Here is a 21,584-nt window from a genome sequence, read left to right as displayed (position 1 = left end):
TCAACTAAACAGAACTGAGGTGCAGATCAGCCAGGAACTAATTGAATGGGAGAGCAGGCTTGAGGGGCTGAATGGCCAAGTCCTGTTGCTATGTTCCCATGTTATGAATTGGTTACAATGATCCTTGCTCAGAATTACAAGGCTTGGGATTATCTACATTTGTGCTGGACTACTAGATTTGATGTTTCACGGCCACAACTGGCTACAAAAAAAAACTATGTCTACGCATGAATAAAGTAATAAAATAACCCATGATTTCACATACATGTAGCCTCAATGCGCTCTGCTCCTCTACGGTTGTAGACTCTTCCTGCTCTGTACTGTACCATTTGACCCACTCCATCGGAAATAGGAGCAAAGGCTTCTCTGTGGAGAGAATGACCAGAGAAATCAGCAGCTAGATTCACAACACAATATTCCCACTGGGAAAAGTGCACACTTAAAATTACCAAAACATTCAGAATGTTACAAAGATAAGATCATTGCATTTTCCATCCCTTCCCTCAAGAAGATATTCATAAACTGACCAATGTCTCTGTCCTCAGCCTCAGGTTATATTTATAAACAGCCTGGTGCCTGTCTATGTCCCTCCACTAAGGTTATATTTGTACACAGCCTGGTGCCTGTCTATGTCCCTCCACTAAAATTATATTTGTACACAGACTGCTGTCTCTCTGTCCCTCCCCTGAGGTTAGATTTGTACATAGACTGATGTCTCTCTGTCCCTAAGATTATATCTGTACACAAGCTGGGCTCTCGCAAAGATCGGAGGTGAGGAAAGGAAAAGTAAACATCATTATAATTAATCCATTCAAACACTTAAACATAACATTCAGTCATTTGTCAGCTTGTATGATCAGATTAGTTGGCTTTCACTGACTGTCACATCTCCATTTACAGTTTTAACCAATATAAAATATACGATATATTTTGTCATGCTTAGAGGCAGGCAGTGTGAATAGCTGGTCACATTAGTGTGTGGGGGAGAAGGTTCCTAGTCAGAGAGACACACCAAGGAAGAGGGATTGCTCTTTGACCAGGGTCACCAACACCAACTTGCATTTATATAGCACCTCTAACATAGAAAGCTGTTGCAAGGTGCTTCAAAGGAGCGCTTACCAAACAAAACTTGACACTAAGCCACTTAAGGAGATATTAGGAAAGTGCCCAAAAGCTTGGGCAAAGCATATTAAAGGAGGAGAGTGAGGCAGAAGTAGAGTGGTGTAGGGAGGGAATTCGGAGCTTATGGCCAAGGCAGCTGAAGGAAAGTGACTGAGTGATGGCATCAAGTAATAAACTCACCCAAATTGCATTTCCTTTCTCCAGATGTGGTACACAACAAGCAGCACGCTGATTAGAGTTAAGGCTGCACAAAGAATGCCAATTATCACAGGTGCCCATGAAGTCCTTCGTTTTGGTTTCTCAGGCCCTAAGAGAAACATGTCATGAATTATAGGGTAAACCACAGCCAAGTAATAACAGCAGAGTCCTATATCAGCACCTCACAGCCAACATCACAACAGAAATAATAATTAGATGCTCAGCAGAAGAGTGACTGGATGCTACATCATGCCTGGTAGTGCAAAGGGGACTGTGCCAATTCTTCCTCAAATGGTGAGGTCCCCAACCTATATCAAGCAGCCAGGGGAAGCATGAAAAAGGGTGGGAAGGAAGTAGATAATTCACCCCTGATTGCTCATGTTCACTTCTTAGTGGGGATACAGGCTGGCACTGGTGGACAGGTTCAACTGGAAATGTGCTCAGGTGAAAGTCAAAATGAGAAAAGAATAGCTAAGTATGGAACAGATTAAATAAAATGCAAATCACAAAAACTGTAATTAATAGTACCAGTAAGATGATGATGATGATAATAATGATGAGGGTGATGATGTCCCTGTTGGTTAAATTAACTTTAAGTGATTAACAGAATGTTTTTCATTACCAAATTTGAGTAGAAGTATGAGTACAGCTCTTGCCATGCGAGAAGAGATTAACACTAAGGCACTCAAGATGCAGTGAAGCAGAGGGCTCCATGTAAGACACCCAGTGTCTCTAGCAGTAGAGTGTGCGACTCAGGGTCAGGTGTCCAATGTCTCAAGCAGTGGCGTGTTGGAACATGTGTCAGGTGTCCAATGTCTCAAGCAGTAGAGTGTGGGACTAAGGGTCAGGTGTCCAGTGTCTCTAGCAATAGAGTGTGGGACTAAGGGTCAGGTGTCCAGTGTCTCTAGCAATAGCGTGTGGGACTAAGGGTCAGGTGTCCAGTGTCTCTAGCAATAGAGTGTGGGACGAAGGGTCAGGTGTCCAGTGTCTCTGGCAGTGGAGTGTTGGACTAAGGGTAAGATGTCCAGTGTCTCTGGCAGTGGAGTGTTGGACTAAGGGTCAGATGTCCAGTGTCTCTGGCAGTGGATTGTAGGACTAATGGTCAGATGTATAGTGTCTCTAGCAGTAGAATGCTGGACTCAGGGTCAGGTGTCCAGCGTCTCTGGCAGTGGATTGGGGGACTAACGGTCAGATGTCCAGTGTCCCTGGCAGTGGAGTGTTGGACTAAGGGTCAGGTGTCCAGTGTCTCTGCAGTGGAGTGTTGGACTAAGGGTCAGATGTCCAGTGTCTCTGCAGTGGAGTGTTGGACTAAGGGTCAGATGTCCAGTGTCTCTGGCAGTGGATTGGGGGACTAAGGGTCTGGTGTCCAGTGTCTCTGGCAGTGGAGTGTTGGACTAAGGGTCAGGTGTCTCAGTGTCTCTAGCAGTAGAATGCTGATCTAAGGGTCAGGTGTCCAGTGTCTCTGGCAGTGGAGTGTTGGACTAAGGGTCAGGTGTCTCAGTGTCTCTAGCAGTAGAATGATGGACTCAGGGTCAGGTGTCGCAGTGTCTCTAGCAGCAGAATGATGGACTCAGGTCAGGTGTCCAGTGTCTCTGCAGTGGAGTGTTGGACTCTGGATCAAATGTCCAGTGCCTCTGGCAGTGGATTGTGGGACTAAGGGTCAGGTGTCCAGTGTCTCTGCAGTGGAGAGTTGGACTCAGGATCAGATGTCCAGTGTCTCTGGCTGTGGATTCTGGGACTAAGGGTCAGGTGTCCAGTGTCTCTGGCAGTGGATTGTGGGACTAAGGGTCAGGTGTCCAGTGTCTCTGGCAGTAGAATGCTGGACTCAGGGTCAGGGGTCCAGTGTCTCTGCAATGGAGTGTTGGACTCAGGGTCAGGGTCCAGTGTCTCTGCAGTGGATTGTGGGACTAAGGGTCAATGTCCAGTGTCTCTGGCAGTGGATTGGGGGATTAAGGATCAGGTGTCCAGTGTCACTGGCAGTGGATTGTTGGACTCAGGATCAGATGTCCAGTGTCTCTGGCAGTGGATTGGGGGATTAAGGATCAGGTGTCCAGTGTCTCTGGCAGTGGACTGTTGGACTCAGGGTCAGATGTCCAGTGTCTCTGGCAGTGGATTGTTGGACTCAGGATCAGATGTACAGTGTCTCTGGTAGTGGATTGTTGGACTCAGGATCAGATGTCCAGTGTCTCTGGCAGTGGACTGTTGGACTCAGGGTCAGATGTCCAGTGTCTCTGGCAGTGGACTGTTGGACTCAGGGTCAGATGTCCAGTGTATCTGGCAGTGGACTGTTGGACTCAGGGTCAGATGTCCAGTGTCTCTGGCAGTGGATTGTTGGACTCAGGATCAGATGTCCAGTGTCTCTGGCAGTGGACTGTTGGACTCAGGGTCAGGTGTCCAGTACCAGACTCTGGAGGAAGCCCAGTATCTTCAGCAATGGAAACCTTTACTGCTATATCCCCTTTTTCTGAAACATCTACAACAAGAAGAACAACAACTTTCATTTGTATCGTGCCTTTAATGCAATAAAAAAAACCCAAGTCGCTTCACAGGAGCATTATTAAACAAAATATGACATGAGTCACATAAGCAGATATTGGGTCAGATGGCCAAAACTTGGTCAAAGTGTTAGTTTTAAGGAGTGTCTTAAAGGAGAAAAGCAAGGTGGAGAGGTATAGGCAGGGAATTCCGGAACTTAGGGCCTTGGCCGCTGAAGGCGCAGCCACCAATGTGAAGCGATTAAAATCAGGGATAATCAAGAGGCTGGAATTAGGTGAGCGCAGATAACTCAGAATATTGTGGGGCTGGCGATTGCAGAGATAGGGATCTAACAGTCTATTTCCTCAAGCAGAAGATTCTCTTCAGCAGTAGATTCCTTCTTGCAGTAGTTTCCCTTTTGCAGCAGATCCCTGATAGCAGTAGTTTCTGTCTATCAGTAGATCCCTCCCACCTCAAGATTTCTTTTGCACTAGATTCCCTTTAGCACCAGATTGTCTAATGCAATATATTCCTTCTACAAGATTCTTGCAGTAAATTCTGACTTGCAGTACATCCCCTCTAGCAAGAGCTTCCCTCTGGTATAGTTTCCCTCCAGCAATAGATTCCCTCCACCAGAAAATTCCCTCTCATAGTAGATTCCATCTAATAGTAGAGTCCCTCTACCAGTAGATTCTCTCATTTAGTAGATTCCATCTACAAGATTCCCTCTCACAGTAGATTCCCAGTTTAGAATGCCCAAGTCCTGTAGTGGTAGGGCTCCCACTGGTGACACCGCTGAAAACTTCTCGGGATGGCAGAAGTTCAATCAAATAACTGCAACACAGATGAATAATCCTAATAACCACAGTTTTAAAATGGTCCTGTCACAGTCAGGAAGAAGGATCCATCACGGTTCGTTCAGTATTAAAGTGCCAACAGTTTTCATGCAACAATGGGTGATTTGGTGACTTGGGCACGTGTGGAGTTCACAGCACACAAAGTAACAAAGGATTAGTACACACAGACACAGATCAGGCACATAACACAACAACACACATAGGCTGTGGATCCACCTTTAAAATGGCCAGTCACCTGACAATGGGAATTCAGAGGGAGACTTGGCTTCCAGTGCTATTAAAATACAGCACGAATCACAGAATTTGGAGCAGGACCATGTGACACACATTTCCACAAGGAAGAAAATCATGATGGACAAGGACAGGGAGTTATAGTCGCTTCCCAGCAACGGGTGAAGAGAAAGGGAAAATGAAACATGAATCTGCATAAAGTATTCAGACTCTGACAGAGGCAGAGTGACTGAGAGACAGAGAGAGACTGAAGGGTCATTTTCCACTTCATTGCCTCGGCAGATTGCTCATTTTTTAGAGAACATAACCGATTTTCAACCCATTGAAATCAAGGAAACCAAAATTGGGTGGGATACGAGAGAGAGAGAGAGAGAAACACACAGAAAAGGAGAAACACACACACACAACTTCAACAGAGGAAAACATCCACGAGACTTCACAGCAGCGTTATCAACCAGAATTGAACACCAAGCCACATAAGGAGATATTCGGCCTAATGTCCAAAAGCTTGGTCAAAGAGGTAGGTTTTCAGGTGTTAAAAGAGGAAAGTGAGGTAGAGAAGGAATTCGAGAGCTTTGGGCCTAGGCAGCTGAAGGCATGCTCGCCAATGGTGGAGTGATTACAATCGGGGATGTTCAAGAGGCTAGAATTAGAGGAGTGCAGATTTCTTGGAGGGTTGTGGGGCTGGAGGAGGTTACAGAGATAGGGAGGGGTGAGGCAGTGGAGGGATTTGAAAACAAGGATGAGAATTTTAAAATCAAGATGTTGCTCTACCAGGAGCCAATATAGATCAGTGAGCACAGGGGTGATGGGTGAGGAGATTTGGTGTGAGTTAGGACACGGGCAGCAAAGTTTTGGATGACCTTGTGTTTATGAGAGTGGAAGATGGAAGACCGACCAGGAATCCATTGGAATAGTCAAGCCCAGAAGTAACAAGGGCATGTTTGAGGGTTTTAGCAGCAGATGTGCTGAGGTGGGGATGGATTTGGGCAATGTTACGGAGGTGGAAATAGGTGGTTTTAGTGTTGGTGCAGATAGTTGGTTGGAAGCTCATCTCAGGGTCAAATATGACACCAAGGTTGTGAACAGACTGGTTCAGCCTCAGACAGCGGCCAGAATGAGGAATGAAGTCAGTGGCAAGGGAGCAGAGTTTGAAGTGGGGACCAAAGACAATGGCTTCAGTCTTCCCAAATATTCAATTGAAAGAAATTTCTGCTCATCCAGTACTGGATGTCAGGTAAACATTTTGAGAATTTAGAGACAGTGGAAGTGTTGATAGAAGCAGTGGTGAGGTACAGTCAGGTATCGTCAGTGCCCGTGTGGAAAGTGACACTGTGTTTTTGGATGATGTTGCAAGGGGCACATGTAGATGAGAAATAGGAGGGCGCCGAGGATAAATCATTGGGGGACTCCAGAGGTAACAGTGCGGGAGCAGGAAGAGAAACCATTACAAGTGATTCGCTGGCTGCAATTAGATAGATAAGAATGGAACCAGGTGAGAGCAGTCCCACCCAACTGGATGGCAGTGGAGAGGCAATGGAAGAGGATGGTGTGGTCAACTGTGTCAAAACGGTAGACAGGTCGAGAAGGACGAGGAGGGATTGTTTACCTTTGCCACATTCACATAGGATGTCATTTGTGACTTAGATAAGATCTATTTTGGCACTGTGGCAGGGGGTGCAAATCTGATTGGAGAGATACAAACATAGAGTTCAGGAAAAATGAGAAGGGATTTGGGAGGCGACAACATGTTCAACGAATATGGAGAGGAAAGGGAAGTTGGAGATAGAGTAGTCATTTGCAAGGACAGAGGCCGTCAAGGGTGGGTTTTTTTTTAGGACAGGGTGAATACGGCGGATTTGCCGGACAGAGGGAAGAATTTGAGGAGAGAAAACCCTTAACAATGTCAGCTAACATGGGAAGCTGGAGGGGAAGTTGGGTAGTCAGCAGTTTAGTGGGAATAGGGCCGAGGGTGCAGGAGGTGGGTCAAATGGACAAGATGAGTTCAGAGAGGGAATGAGGGAAAATAGGAGAGAAACTAGAGAAAGATACACATCAGGGCTAGGACAGGGGGGAACCTTAGAAGAAGTTTGGCCTGGTGGGCTAATGGAAGGGAGGGACACGGCAGAGGCAGCTGATCAGATGGTGTCATTCGTAGTGACAAAGAAGTCCATGAGCTCCTCACACTTGTTGCTGAAGGTGAGGGTGGAGGATGAAGGGGAGAGGGATTTAATGTAGAGAAAAGAAGCGGGTGTTATCTTCCATTCCAGGATGATTGCAGAATTGTGAGCAGTTTTAGCAGACAAGAGCAGGACCCGATAGTGCTTTATGTGGTCGAGGCAGATCTGGTGGTGAACGGCAAAACTAGTTGCCCGCCATATCCGTTAAAATCTACATTCCTTGGACTTAAGGGAGCAGAGATGAGGGCCGCACCAGGGGGAACAGCCAGCATTAGGGAGAGTAATGGGTTTAATGGGGACCAGAGGATCGAAGGTAGTGCTGAGGGTGTGGTTGAGCAGCTTGGTAGCTGCTGAAATGTCACAGTAAACAGCACGGGGGGGGGGGGGGGAGGGTCAAAGACTAGACAGTTGGGACAAAAATTGAGAGAGAGAGAGAGAAAAAAAGAAACAGAAAGGGAGAGAAAGAAAGACAGACAGACAAATGGAGAGTGAAAGAAAAACCCACACAGAATAGAAGAGAGACACATACAGAGAGAAAAATACACAGAAAGGAAGAGAGAGAAAGATACACAAGGAATGGGAAAGAGAGAGGGAAGCATACACATCAAGAGAGCTAAAGAAAAAAGACAAAAGATAAATACACACAGGAAGAAAGGAAATGGAGAGCAATGAGGAAAAAGGAAAGGGAAGGAAGATGGACTGTGAAATTCGTGGTAAAGAAGTAAAGGGTATGTGGTAATGAGCTTCAATGATACAGTCACGTTGTATGTGCAAAATATAATTTGATAAATGCCTCAAATTCCCTCCCAGTTCTATTTCAGGTGACCAGTGAGTGACTTCAAGACGCATGCAGGGCAAACACTCTGAAGTGTGAGAAGCTGAGAAATGTCTATTCCCACCTCGGTGAAACGCTGCTCCTGCTCCATCCGCTACAGAGTAAAGGAAAGGTTCAAGCTGAGTGTCTGATGAATATTCACCTCACACCTCAATAACTTCAGACCCTCCCCAACAGACCTTGAAAAAATATCATCACCAACTTCTCGTAACAAAAAGGACATTTTGAGTTCACCAACCGAAAGTCAGTGCGAGGTTGGAACTACAACCCTTTGATAAAAATCCACATAGTGCTAGTCACAGAGATACAGTCTTGTACATTTCCACATGGCAAAGCTCCCTCGACTTTAGCTCAACAAAACAATACAGCCCAAAGGAACAAGACACTCCAGCATAAAGGTCGCAGTTCCATTTCGCAAAATAGCACTACAACAGCTTATCTCAGCAAGATTGGGAGTTAGTGCAAAATGATGGACCAGTTTCTTTCCACCTACCTCTGTCTACTAGGAGCTGCTTAAAGATTAATCCAGACTTAGTTCATACAGGACCCTTATAGTTATCAGGGAGAGGAGACTTTCAAGCCATTCGTTTTCACTTGATTAGATTCCAGTCTGTAACTCACTCCCGGGTATCCATTAATCTATATATAAACCAGCTGAACCCCTCAATTAGATTCAAGTCTGTAACTCACTCCCAGGTATCCATTATTCTATATATAAACCATATGAACTGCTCGATTAGGTTCCAGTCTGTAACTCACTCCCGGGTATCCATTATTCTATACATAAACCAGCTGAACCCCTCAATTAGATTCCAGTCTGTAACTCACTCCCGGGTATCCATTAATCTATATATAAACCAGCTGAACCCCTCGATTAGATTCCAGCCTGTAACTCACTCCCAGGTATCCATTAATCTATAAAAAACCAGCTGAACCCCTCAATTAGATTCCAGTCTGGAACTCACTCCCGGGTATCCATTATTCTATATATAAACCATCTGAACCTCGCAATTAGATTCCAGTCTGGAACTCACTCCCGGGTATCCATTATTCTATATATAAACCATCTGAACCTCGCAATTAGATTCCAGTCTGGAACTCACTCCCAGGTATCCATTATTCTATATATAAACCATCTGAACCTCGCAATTAGATTCCAGTCTGGAAATCACTCCCGGGTATCCATTATTCTATATATAAACCATCTGAACGCCCCAATTAGATTCCAGTCTGTAACTCACTCCCAGGTATCCATTATTCTATATATAAACCATCTGAACCTCGCAATTAGATTCCAGTCTGGAACTCACTCCCGGGTATCCATTATTCTATATATAAACCATCTGAACGCCCCAATTAGATTCCAGTCTGTAACTCACTCCCGGGTATCCATTAATCTAAATATAAACCATCTGAACCCCTCGATTAGATTCCAGTCTGTAACTCACTCCCAGGTATCCATTATTCTATATATAAACCATCTGAACCTCGCAATTAGATTCCAGTCTGGAACTCACTCCCGGGTATCCATTATTCTATATATAAACCATCTGAACGCCCCAATTAGATTCCAGTCTGTAACTCACTCCCAGGTATCCATTAATCTAAATATAAACCATCTGAACCTCGCAATTAGATTCCAGTCTGTAACTCACTCCCAGGTATCCATTAATCTAAATATAAACCATCTGAACCTCGCAATTAGATTCCAGTCTGTACCTCACTCCCAGGTATCCATTAATCTAAATATAAACCATCTGAACCTCGCAATTAGATTCCAGTCTGTAACTCACTCCCAGGTATCCATTAATCTATATATAAACCATCTGAACCCCTTGATTAGATTCCAGTCTGTAACTCACTCCCGGGCATCCATTATTCTATATATAAACAATCTGAACCCCTTGATTAGATTCCAGTCTGTAACTCACTCCCGGGTATCCATTATTCTATATATAAAGCATCTGAACCCCTTGATTAGATTCCAGTCTGGAACTCACACCCGGGTATCCATTATTCTATATATAAACCATCTGAACCCCTTGATTAGATTCCAGTCTGTAACTCACTCCCTGGCATCCATTAATCTATATATAAACCATCTGAACCCCTCGATTAGATTCCAGTCTGTAACTCACTCCCGGGTATCCATTATTCTATAAATAAACCATCTGAACCCCTTGATTATATTCCAGTCTGTAACTCACTCCTGGGTATCCATTATTCCATATATAAACCATCTGAATACCTTGATTAGATTCCAGTCTGTAACTCACTCCCGGGTATCCATTATTCTATAAATAAACCATCTGAACCCCTTGATTAGATTCCAGTCTGTAACTCACTCCCGGGCATCCATTAATCTATATATAAACCATCTGAACCCCTCGATTAGGTTCCAGTTTGTAACTCACTCCCATGTATCAATTATTCTATATATAAACCATCTGAACCCCTCGATAAAATTCCAGTCTGTAACTCACTCCCGGGTATCAATTATTCTATATATAAACCATCTGAACCCCTTGATTAGATTCCAGTCTGTAACTCACTCCCGCGTATCCATTATTCTATATAGAAACCATCTGAACACCTTGATTATATTCCAGTCTGTATCTCACTCCTGGGTATCCATTATTCTATAAATAAACCATCTGAACAGCTTGATTAGATTCCAGCCTGTAACTCACTCCCGGGTATCCATTATTCCGTATATAAACCATCTGAACACCTTGATGAGATTCCAGTCTGTAACTCACTCCCAAGTATCCATTATTCTATAAATAAACCATCTGAACACCTTGATTAGATTCCAGCCTGTAACTCACTCCCGGGTATCCATTATTCTGTATATAAACCATCTGAACCCCTCGATTAGATTCCAGTCTGTAACTCACTCCTGGCTTTCCATTATTCTATAAACAAACCATCCGAACCCCTCGATTAGATTCCAGTTTGTAACTCACTCCCAGTTTTCATTATTCTATATATAAACCATTTGAACACCTCGATTAGATTCCAGCCTGTAACTCACTCCCGGGTATCCATTAATCTATATCTAAACCATCTGAACCCCTCGATTAGATTCCAGTCTGTAACTCACTCCCGGGTATCCATTATTCTATATAGAAACCATCTGAACCCCTCGATTAGATTCCAGTCTGTAACTCACTCCCAGTTATCCATTATTCTGTACATAAACCATCTGAACGCCTCGATTAGATTCCAGTCTGCAACTCACTCCCGGGTATCCATTATTCTATATATAAACCATCTGAACACCTTGATTGGAATCCAGTCTGAAACTGACTCCCGGGTATCCATTAATCTATATATAAACCATCTGAACCCCTCGATTAGATTCCAGTCTGGAACTCACTCCCGGGTATCCATTAATCTATATATAAACCATCAGAACCCTTGATTAGATTCCAGTCTGTCACTCACTCCCGGGTATCCATTTATCTAAATATAAACCATCTGAGCACCTTGATTAGATTTTAGTCTGGAAATCACACCCGGGTATCCATTATTCTATATATAAACCATCTGAACGCCCCAATTAGATTCCAGTCTGTAACTCACTCCCAGGTATCCATTATTCTATATATAAACCATCTGAACCTCGCAATTAGATTCCAGTCTGGAACTCACTCCCGGGTATCCATTATTCTATATATAAACCATCTGAACGCCCCAATTAGATTCCAGTCTGTAACTCACTCCCGGGTATCCATTAATCTAAATATAAACCATCTGAACCCCTCGATTAGATTCCAGTCTGTAACTCACTCCCAGGTATCCATTATTCTATATATAAACCATCTGAACCTCGCAATTAGATTCCAGTCTGGAACTCACTCCCGGGTATCCATTATTCTATATATAAACCATCTGAACGCCCCAATTAGATTCCAGTCTGTAACTCACTCCCAGGTATCCATTATTCTATATATAAACCATCTGAACCTCGCAATTAGATTCCAGTCTGGAACTCACTCCCGGGTATCCATTATTCTATATATAAACCATCTGAACGCCCCAATTAGATTCCAGTCTGTAACTCACTCCCAGGTATCCATTAATCTAAATATAAACCATCTGAACCTCGCAATTAGATTCCAGTCTGTAACTCACTCCCAGGTATCCATTAATCTAAATATAAACCATCTGAACCTCGCAATTAGATTCCAGTCTGTAACTCACTCCCGGGTATCCATTAATCTAAATATAAACCATCTGAACCTCGCAATTAGATTCCAGTCTGTAACTCACTCCCAGGTATCCATTAATCTAAATATAAACCATCTGAACCTCGCAATTAGATTCCAGTCTGTAACTCACTCCCAGGTATCCATTAATCTATATATAAACCATCTGAACCCCTTGATTAGATTCCAGTCTGTAACTCACTCCCGGGCATCCATTATCCTATATATAAACCATCTGAACCCCTTGATTAGATTCCAGTCTGTAACTCACTCCCGGGCATCCATTATCCTATATATAAACCATCTGAACCCCTTGATTAGATTCCAGTCTGTAACTCACTCCCGGGTATCCATTATTCTATATATAAAGCATCTGAACCCCTTGATTAGATTCCAGTCTGGAACTCACACCCGGGTATCCATTATTCTATATATAAACCATCTGAACCCCTTGATTAGATTCCAGTCTGTAACTCACTCCCTGGCATCCATTAATCTATATATAAACCATCTGAACCCCTCGATTAGATTCCAGTCTGTAACTCACTCCCGGGTATCCATTATTCTATAAATAAACCATCTGAACCCCTTGATTATATTCCAGTCTGTAACTCACTCCTGGGTATCCATTATTCCATATATAAACCATCTGAATACCTTGATTAGATTCCAGTCTGTAACTCACTCCCGGGTATCCATTATTCTATAAATAAACCATCTGAACCCCTTGATTAGATTCCAGTCTGTAACTCACTCCCGGGCATCCATTAATCTATATATAAACCATCTGAACCCCTCGATTAGGTTCCAGTTTGTAACTCACTCCCATGTATCAATTATTCTATATATAAACCATCTGAACCCCTCGATTAGATTCCAGTCTGTAACTCACTCCCGGGTATCAATTATTCTATATATAAACCATCTGAACCCCTTGATTAGATTCCAGTCTGTAACTCACTCCCGCGTATCCATTATTCTATATAGAAACCATCTGAACACCTTGATTATATTCCAGTCTGTATCTCACTCCTGGGTATCCATTATTCTATAAATAAACCATCTGAACAGCTTGATTAGATTCCAGTCTGTAACTCACTCCCAAGTATCCATTATTCCATAAATAAACCATCTGAACAGCTTGATTAGATTCCAGCCTGTAACTCACTCCCGGGTATCCATTATTCCGTATATAAACCATCTGAACACCTTGATGAGATTCCAGTCTGTAACTCACTCCCAAGTATCCATTATTCTATAAATAAACCATCTGAACACCTTGATTAGATTCCAGCCTGTAACTCACTCCCGGGTATCCATTATTCTGTATATAAACCATCTGAACCCCTCGATTAGATTCCAGTCTGTAACTCACTCCTGGCTTTCCATTATTCTATAAACAAACCATCCGAACCCCTCGATTAGATTCCAGTTTGTAACTCACTCCCAGTTTTCATTATTCTATATATAAACCATTTGAACACCTCGATTAGATTCCAGCCTGTAACTCACTCCCGGGTATCCATTATTCTATATAGAAACCATCTGAACCCCTCGATTAGATTCCAGTCTGTAACTCACTCCCAGTTATCCATTATTCTATACATAAACCATCTGAACGCCTCGATTAGATTCCAGTCTGTAACTCACTCCCGGGTATCCATTATTCTATATAGAAACCATCTGAACCCCTCGATTAGATTCCAGTCTGTAACTCACTCCCAGTTATCCATTATTCTATACATAAACCATCTGAACGCCTCGATTAGATTCCAGTCTGTAACTCACTCCCAGTTATCCATTATTCTATATCTAAACCATCTGAACCCCTCGATTAGATTCCAGTCTGTCACTCACTCCCGGGTATCCATTTATCTAAATATAAACCATCTGAGCACCTTGATTAGATTTTAGTCTGTAACTCACTCCCGGGTATCCATTAATCTCTATATAAACCATCTGAGCACCTTGATTAGATTTTAGTCTGTAACTCACTCCCGGGTATCCATTAATCTATATATAAACCATCTGAACCCCTTGATTAGATTCCAGTCTGGAACTCACTCCCGGGTATCCATTATTCTATAAATTAACCATCTGAACCCCTCGATTAGATTCCAGTCTGTAACTCACTCCCAGGTATCCACTAATCTATATATAAACCATCTGAACCCCTCGATTAGATTCCAGTTTGTAACTCACTCCCGGGTATCCATTAATCTAGATATAAACCATCTGAACCCCTCGATTAGATTCCAGTCTGTCACTCACTCTCGGGTATCCATTAATCTATATATAAACCATCTGAACCCCTCGATTAGATTCCAGTCTGTAACTCACTCCCATGTATCCATTATTCTATATATAAACCATCTGAGCACCTTGATTAGATTCCAGTCTGTAACTCACTCCCAGGTATCCATTATTCTATAAATAAACCATCTGAACCCCTTGATTAGATTCCAGTCTGTAACTCACTCCCGGATATCCATTATTCTATATATAAACCATCTGAACCCCACAATTAGATTCCAGCCTGTAACTCACTCCCGACTATCCATTAATCTTTTTATAAACCATCTGAACCCCACAATTAGATTCCAGTCTGTAACTCACTCCCAGTTATCCACTATTCTATATATAAACCGTCTGAACCCCTCGATTAGATTCCAAACTGTAACTCACTCCCGGGTATCCATTAATCTATATATAAACCATCTGAACCCCTCGATTAGATTCCAGTCTGGAACTCACTCCCGGGTATCCATTAATCTATATATAAACCATCAGAACCCTTGATTAGATTCCAGTCTGTCACTCACTCCCGGGTATCCATTATTCTATATATAAACCATCTGAACACCTTGGTTGGAATCCAGTCTGAAACTGACTCCCGGGTATCCATTAATCTATATATAAACCATCTGAACCCCTCGATTAGATTCCAGTCTGGAACTCACTCCCGGGTATCCATTATTCTATAAAATTAACCATCTGAACCCCTCGATTAGATTCCAGTCTGTAACTCACTCCCAGGTATCCACTAATCTATATATAAACCATCTGAACCCCTCGATTAGATTCCAGTTTGTAACTCACTCCCGGGTATCCATTAATCTAGATATAAACCATCTGAACCCCTCGATTAGATTCGAGTCTGTAACTCACTCTCGGGTATCCATTAATCTATATATAAACCATCTGAACCCCTCGATTAGATTCCAGTCTGTAACTCACTCCCATGTATCCATTATTCTATATATAAACCATCTGAGCACCTTGATTAGATTCCAGTCTGTAACTCACTCCCAGGTATCCATTATTCTATAAATAAACCATCTGAATCCCTCGATTAGATTCCAGTCTGTAACTCACTCCCGGGTATCCATTAATCTAAAAATAAACCATCTGAATCCCTCGATTAGATTCCTGTCTGTAACTCACACCTGGGTATCCATTATTCTATATATAAAGCATCTGAACCCTTTGATTAGATTCCAGTCTGTAACTCACTCCCGGATATCCATTATTCTATAAATAAACCATCTGAACCACTCGATTAGATTCCAGTCTGTAACTCACTCCCGGGCATCCATTAATCTATATATAAACCATCTGAACCCCTTGATTAGATTCCAGTCTGTAACTCACTCCCAGATATCCATTATTCTATAAATAAACCATCTGAACCACTCGATTAGATTCCAGTCTGTAACTCACTCCCGGGCATCCATTAATCTATATATAAACCATCTGAACCCCTCGATTAGGTTCCAGTCTGTAACTCACTCCCGGGTATCAATTATTCTATTTTTAAACCATCTGAACCCCTTGATTAGATTCCAGTCTGTATCTCACTCCTGGGTATCCATTATTCTATAAATAAACCATCCGAACCTCTCAATTAGATTCCAGTCTGTAACTCACTCCCAGGTATTCATTATTCTACATATAAACCATCCGAACTCCTCGATTAGATTCCATTCTGTAACTCACTCCCGGGTATCCATTAATCTATATCTAAACCATCTGAACCCCACAATTAGATTCCAGTCTGTAACTCACTCCCAGTTTTCATTATTCTATATATCAACCATTTGAACACCTCGATTAGATTCCAGCCTGTAACTCACTCCCGGGTATCCATTAATCTATATATAAACCATCTGAACCCCACAATTAGATTCCAGCCTGTAACTCACTCCCGGGTATCCATTAATCTATATATAAACCATCTGAACCCCACAATTAGATTCCAGTCTGTAACTCACTCCCAGTTTTGCATTATTCTATATATAAACCATCTGACCCCTCGATTAGATTCCAGTCTGTAACTCACTCCCAGTTATCCATTATTCTATATATAAACCGTCTGAACCCCTCGATTAGATTCCAAACTGTAACTCACTCCCGGGTATCCATTATTCTATATAGAAACCATCTGAACCCCTCGATTAGATTCCAAACTGTAACTCACTCCCGGGTATCCATTATTCTATAAACAAACCATCCGAACCCCTCGATTAGATTCCAGTTTGTAACTCACTCACAGTTTTCATTATTCTATATATAAACCATCTGAACGCCTCGATTAGATTCCAGTCTGTAACTCACTCCCGGGTATCCATTATTCGAATATAAACCATCTGAACCCCTCGATTAGATTCCAAACTGTAACTCACTCCCGGGTATCCATTATTCTATATATAAACCACCAGCACCCCTCGATTAGATTCCAGTCTGTAACTCACTCCTGGCTTTCCATTATTCTATAAACAAACCATCCGAACCCCTCGATTAGATTCCAGTTTGTAACTCACTCCCAGTTATCCATTATTCTATATATAAACCATTTGAACACCTCGATTAGATTCCAGTCTGTAACTCACTCCCGGGTATCCATTAATCTATACATAAACCATCTGAACCCCTCGATTAGATTCCAGTCTGTAACTCACTCCAGGGTTTTCATTATTCTATATATAAACCATCTGAACCCCTCGATTAGATTCCAGTCTGTAACTCACTCCCGGGTATCCATTATTCTATATATAAACCATCCGAACACCTCAATTAGATTCCAGCCTGCAACTCACTCCCGGGTTTCCATTAATCTATATATAAACCATCTGAACCTCTCAATTAGATTCCAGTCTGTAACTCACTCCCGGGTATCCATTAATCTATATATAAACCATTTGAACCCCTCAATTAGATTCCAGTCTGTAACTCACTCCCGGGTATCCATTAATCTATATATAAACCATCTGAACCCCACCATTAGATTCCAGTCTGTAACTCACTCCCGGGTATCCATTAATCTATATATAAACCATTTGAACCCCTCAATTAGATTCCAGTCTGTAACTCACTCCCGGGTATCCATTAATCTATATATAAACCATCTGAACCTCTCAATTAGATTCCAGTCTGTCACTCACTCCCGGGTATCCATTAATCTAAATATAAACCATCTGAGCACCTTGATTAGATTTTAGTCTGTAACTCACTCCCGGGTATCCATTAATCTATATATAAACCATCTGAGCACCTTGATTAGATTTTAGTCTGTAACTCACTCCCGGGTATCCATTAATCTATACATAAACCATCTGAACCCCTCGATTAGATTCCAGTCTGTAACTCACTCCCGGGTATTCATTATTCTATATATAAACCATCTGAACCCCTCGATTAGATTCCAGTCTGTAACTCACTCCCGGGTATCCATTATTCTATATATAAACCATCCGAACCCCTCAATTAGATTCCAGTCTGTAACTCACTCCCAGGTATCCATTTATCTATATATAAACCATCTGAACCTCTCAATTAGATTCCAGTCTGTAACTCACTCCCAGGTATCCATTTATCTATATATAAACCATCTGAACCTCTCAATTAGATTCCAGTCTGTAACTCACTCCCGGGTATCCACTCATCTATATATAAACCATCTGAACCTCTCAATTAGATTCCAGTCTGTAACTCACTCCCGGGTATCCATTAATCTATATATAAACCATCTGAACCTCTCAATTAGATTCCAGTCTGTAACTCACTCCCGGGTATCAATTAATCTATATATAAACCATCTGAACCTCTCAATTAGATTCCAGTCTGAAACTCACTCCCGGGTATCCATTAATCTATATATAAACCATCTGAACCTCTCAATTAGATTCCAGTCTGTAACTCACTCCCAGGTATCCATTTATCTATATATAAACCATCTGAACCTCTCAATTAGATTCCAGTCTGTAACTCACTCCCGGGTATCCATTAATCTATATATAAACCATCTGAACCTCTCAATTAGATTCCAGTCTGAAACTCACTCCCAGGTATCCATTTATCTATATATAAACCATCTGAACCTCTCAATTAGATTCCAGTCTGTAACTCACTCCCGGGTATCCATTAATCTATATATAAACCATCTGAACCTCTCAATTAGATTCCAGTCTGTAACTCACTCCCAGGTATCCATTAATCTATATATAAACCATCTGAACCCCACCATTAGATTCCAGTCTGTAACTCACTCCCAGGTATCCATTAATCTATATATAAACCATCTGAACCCCACCATTAGATTCCAGTCTGTAACTCACTCCCGGGTATCCATTATTCTATATATAAACCATCAGAACCCTTGATTAGATTCCAGTCTGTCACTCACTCCCGGGTATCCATTAATCTATATATAAACCATCTGAACCCCTCGATTAGATTCCAGTCTGGAACTCACTCCCGGGTATCCATTAATCTATATATAAACCATCTGAGCACCTTGATTAGATTTTAGTCTGTAACTCACTCCCGGGTATCCATTAATCTATATATAAACCATCTGAACCCCTCGATTAGATTCCAGTCTGGAACTCACTCCCGGGTATCCATTATTCTATAAATTAACCATCTGAACCCCTCGATTAGATTCCAGTCTGTAACTCACTCCCGGGCATCGATTAATCTATATGTAAACCATCTGAACCCCTCGATTAGATTCCAGTCTGTAACGCACTCCTGGGTATCCATTATTCTATATATAAACCATCTGAACCCCTCGATTAGATTCCAGTCTGTAACTCACTCCCAGGTATCCACTAATCTATATATAAACCATCTGAACCCCTCGATTAGATTCCAGTCTGTAACTCACTCCCGGGTATCCATTAATCTATATATAAACCATCTGAACCCCTCGATTAGATTCCAGTCTGTAACTCACTCCCGGTTATCCATTATTCTATAAATAAACCATCTGAATCCCTCGATTAGATTCCAGTCTGTAACTCACTCCCGGGTATCCATTAATCTAAAAATAAACCATCTGAACCCCTCGATTAGATTCCTGTCTGTAACTCACACCTGGGTATCCATTATTCTATATATAAAGCATCTGAACCCCTTGATTAGATTCCAGTCTGTAACTCACTCCCAGGTATCCATTATTCTATAAATAAACCATCTGAACCCCTCGATTAGATTCCAGTCTGTAACTCACTCCCGGATATCCATTATTCTATATATAAACCATCTGAACCCCTTGATTAGATTCCAGTCTGGAACTCACTCCCAGGTATCCATTATTCTATAAATAAACCATCTGAACCACTCGATTAGATTCCAGTCTGTAACTCACTCCCGGGCATCCATTAATCAAAATATAAACCATCTGAACCCCTCGATTAGGTTCCAGTCTGTAACTCACTCCCGGGTATCCATTATTCTATATATAAACCATCTGAACCCCTCAATTAGATTCCAGCCTGTAACTCACTCCCGGGTATCCATTAATCTATATATAAACCATCTGAACCTCTCAATTAGATTCCAGTCTGTAACTCACTCCTGGCTTTCCATTATTCTATATATAAACCATCTGAACCCCTCAATTAGATTCCAGCCTGTAACTCACTCCCGGGTATCCATTAATCTATATATAAACCATCTGAACCTCTCAATTAGATTCCAGTCTGTAACTCACTCCTGGCTTTCCATTATTCTATATATAAACCATCTGAACCCCTCAATTAGATTCCAGCCTGTAACTCACTCCCGGGTATCCATTAATCTATATATAAACCATCCGAACCCCTCGATTAGATTCCAGTCTGCAACTCACTCCTGGGTATCGATTATTCTATATATAAACCATCCGAACCCCTCGATTAGATTCCAGTCTGCAACTCACTCATGGGTATCGATTATTCTATATATAAACTATCCGAACCCCTCGATTAGATTCCAGCCTGTAACTCACTCCCGGGTTTCCATTATTCTATATATAAACCATCTGAACCCCTCGATTAGATTCCAGTCTGTAACTCACTCCCGGGTATCCATTATTCTATATATAAACCATCCGAACTCCTCGATTAGATTCCAGCCTGTAACTCACTCCCGGGTTTCCATTATTCTATATATAAACCATTTGAACACCTCGATTAAATTCCAGTCTGTAACTCACTCTCGGGTATCCATTAATCTATATATAAACCATCTGAACCCCTCGATTAGATTCCAGTCTGTAACTCACTCCCAGGTATCCATTATTCTATAAATATACCATCTGAATCCCTCGATTAGATTCCAGTCTGTAACTCACTCCCGGGTATCCATTAATCTATATATAAACCATCTGAACCCCTCGATTCGATTCCAGTCTGTAACTCACTCCCAGGTATCCATTATTCTATATATAAACCATCTGAACCCCTCAATTAGATTCCAGACTGTAACTCACTCCTGGCTTTCCATTATTCTATATAAAAACCATCCGAACCCCTCGATTAGATTCCAGTCTGTAACTCACTCCCGGGTATCCATTAATCTATATATAAACCATCTGAACCCCTCGATTAGATTCCAGTCTGTAACTCACTCCCGGGTATCCATTAATCTATATATAAACCATCTGAACCCCTCGATTAGATTCCAGTCTGTAACTCACTCCCGGGTATCCATTAATCTATATATAAACCATCTGAACCCCTTGATTAGATTCCAGTCTGTAACTCACTCTCGGGTATCCATTATTCTATATATAAACCATCTGAGCACCTTGATTAGATTCCAGTCTGTAACTCACTCCCAGGTATCCATTATTCTATAAATAAACCATCTGAATCCCTCGATTAGATTCCAGTCTGTAACTCACTCCCGGGTATCCATTAATCTATATATAAACCATCTGAACCCCTCGATTAGATTCCAGTCTGTAACTCAGTCTCGGGTATCCATTATTCTATATATAAACCATCTGAACCCCTTGATTAGATTCCAGTCTGTAACTCACTCCCAGGTATCCATTATTCTATAAATAAACCATCTGAACCACTCGATTAGATTCCTGTCTGTAACTCACTCCCGGGTATCCATCATTCTATATATAAACCATCTGAAACCCTCAATTAGATTCCAGCCTGTAACTCACTCCCGGGTATCCATTAATCTATATATAAACCAT

At 41.9% G+C, this 21,584-nt stretch overlaps 1 protein-coding gene across 1 annotated transcript in view; it reads right to left on the bottom strand.

The window, feature by feature from the left end:
- Window positions 1-21,584, bottom strand: part of tyro3 (TYRO3 protein tyrosine kinase) — a 339,850-nt gene that overhangs the window by 46,846 nt on the left and 271,420 nt on the right. The window contains exons 10-11 of the mRNA XM_068039626.1: window positions 1,303-1,429; window positions 266-366 (exon numbers count right to left, since the gene is read on the bottom strand). Coding sequence (XP_067895727.1) covers window positions 266-366; window positions 1,303-1,429 — 228 coding nt within the window. The remainder of the gene's footprint in view (window positions 1-265; window positions 367-1,302; window positions 1,430-21,584) is intronic.

Source organism: Heterodontus francisci, chromosome 9 (genome assembly GCF_036365525.1).
Source record: "Heterodontus francisci isolate sHetFra1 chromosome 9, sHetFra1.hap1, whole genome shotgun sequence".
NCBI lineage: Eukaryota > Metazoa > Chordata > Chondrichthyes > Heterodontiformes > Heterodontidae > Heterodontus > Heterodontus francisci.
The sequence above is the reverse complement of the archived record's forward strand: the minus strand, read 5'-3'. Positions and strand labels throughout refer to the sequence as shown.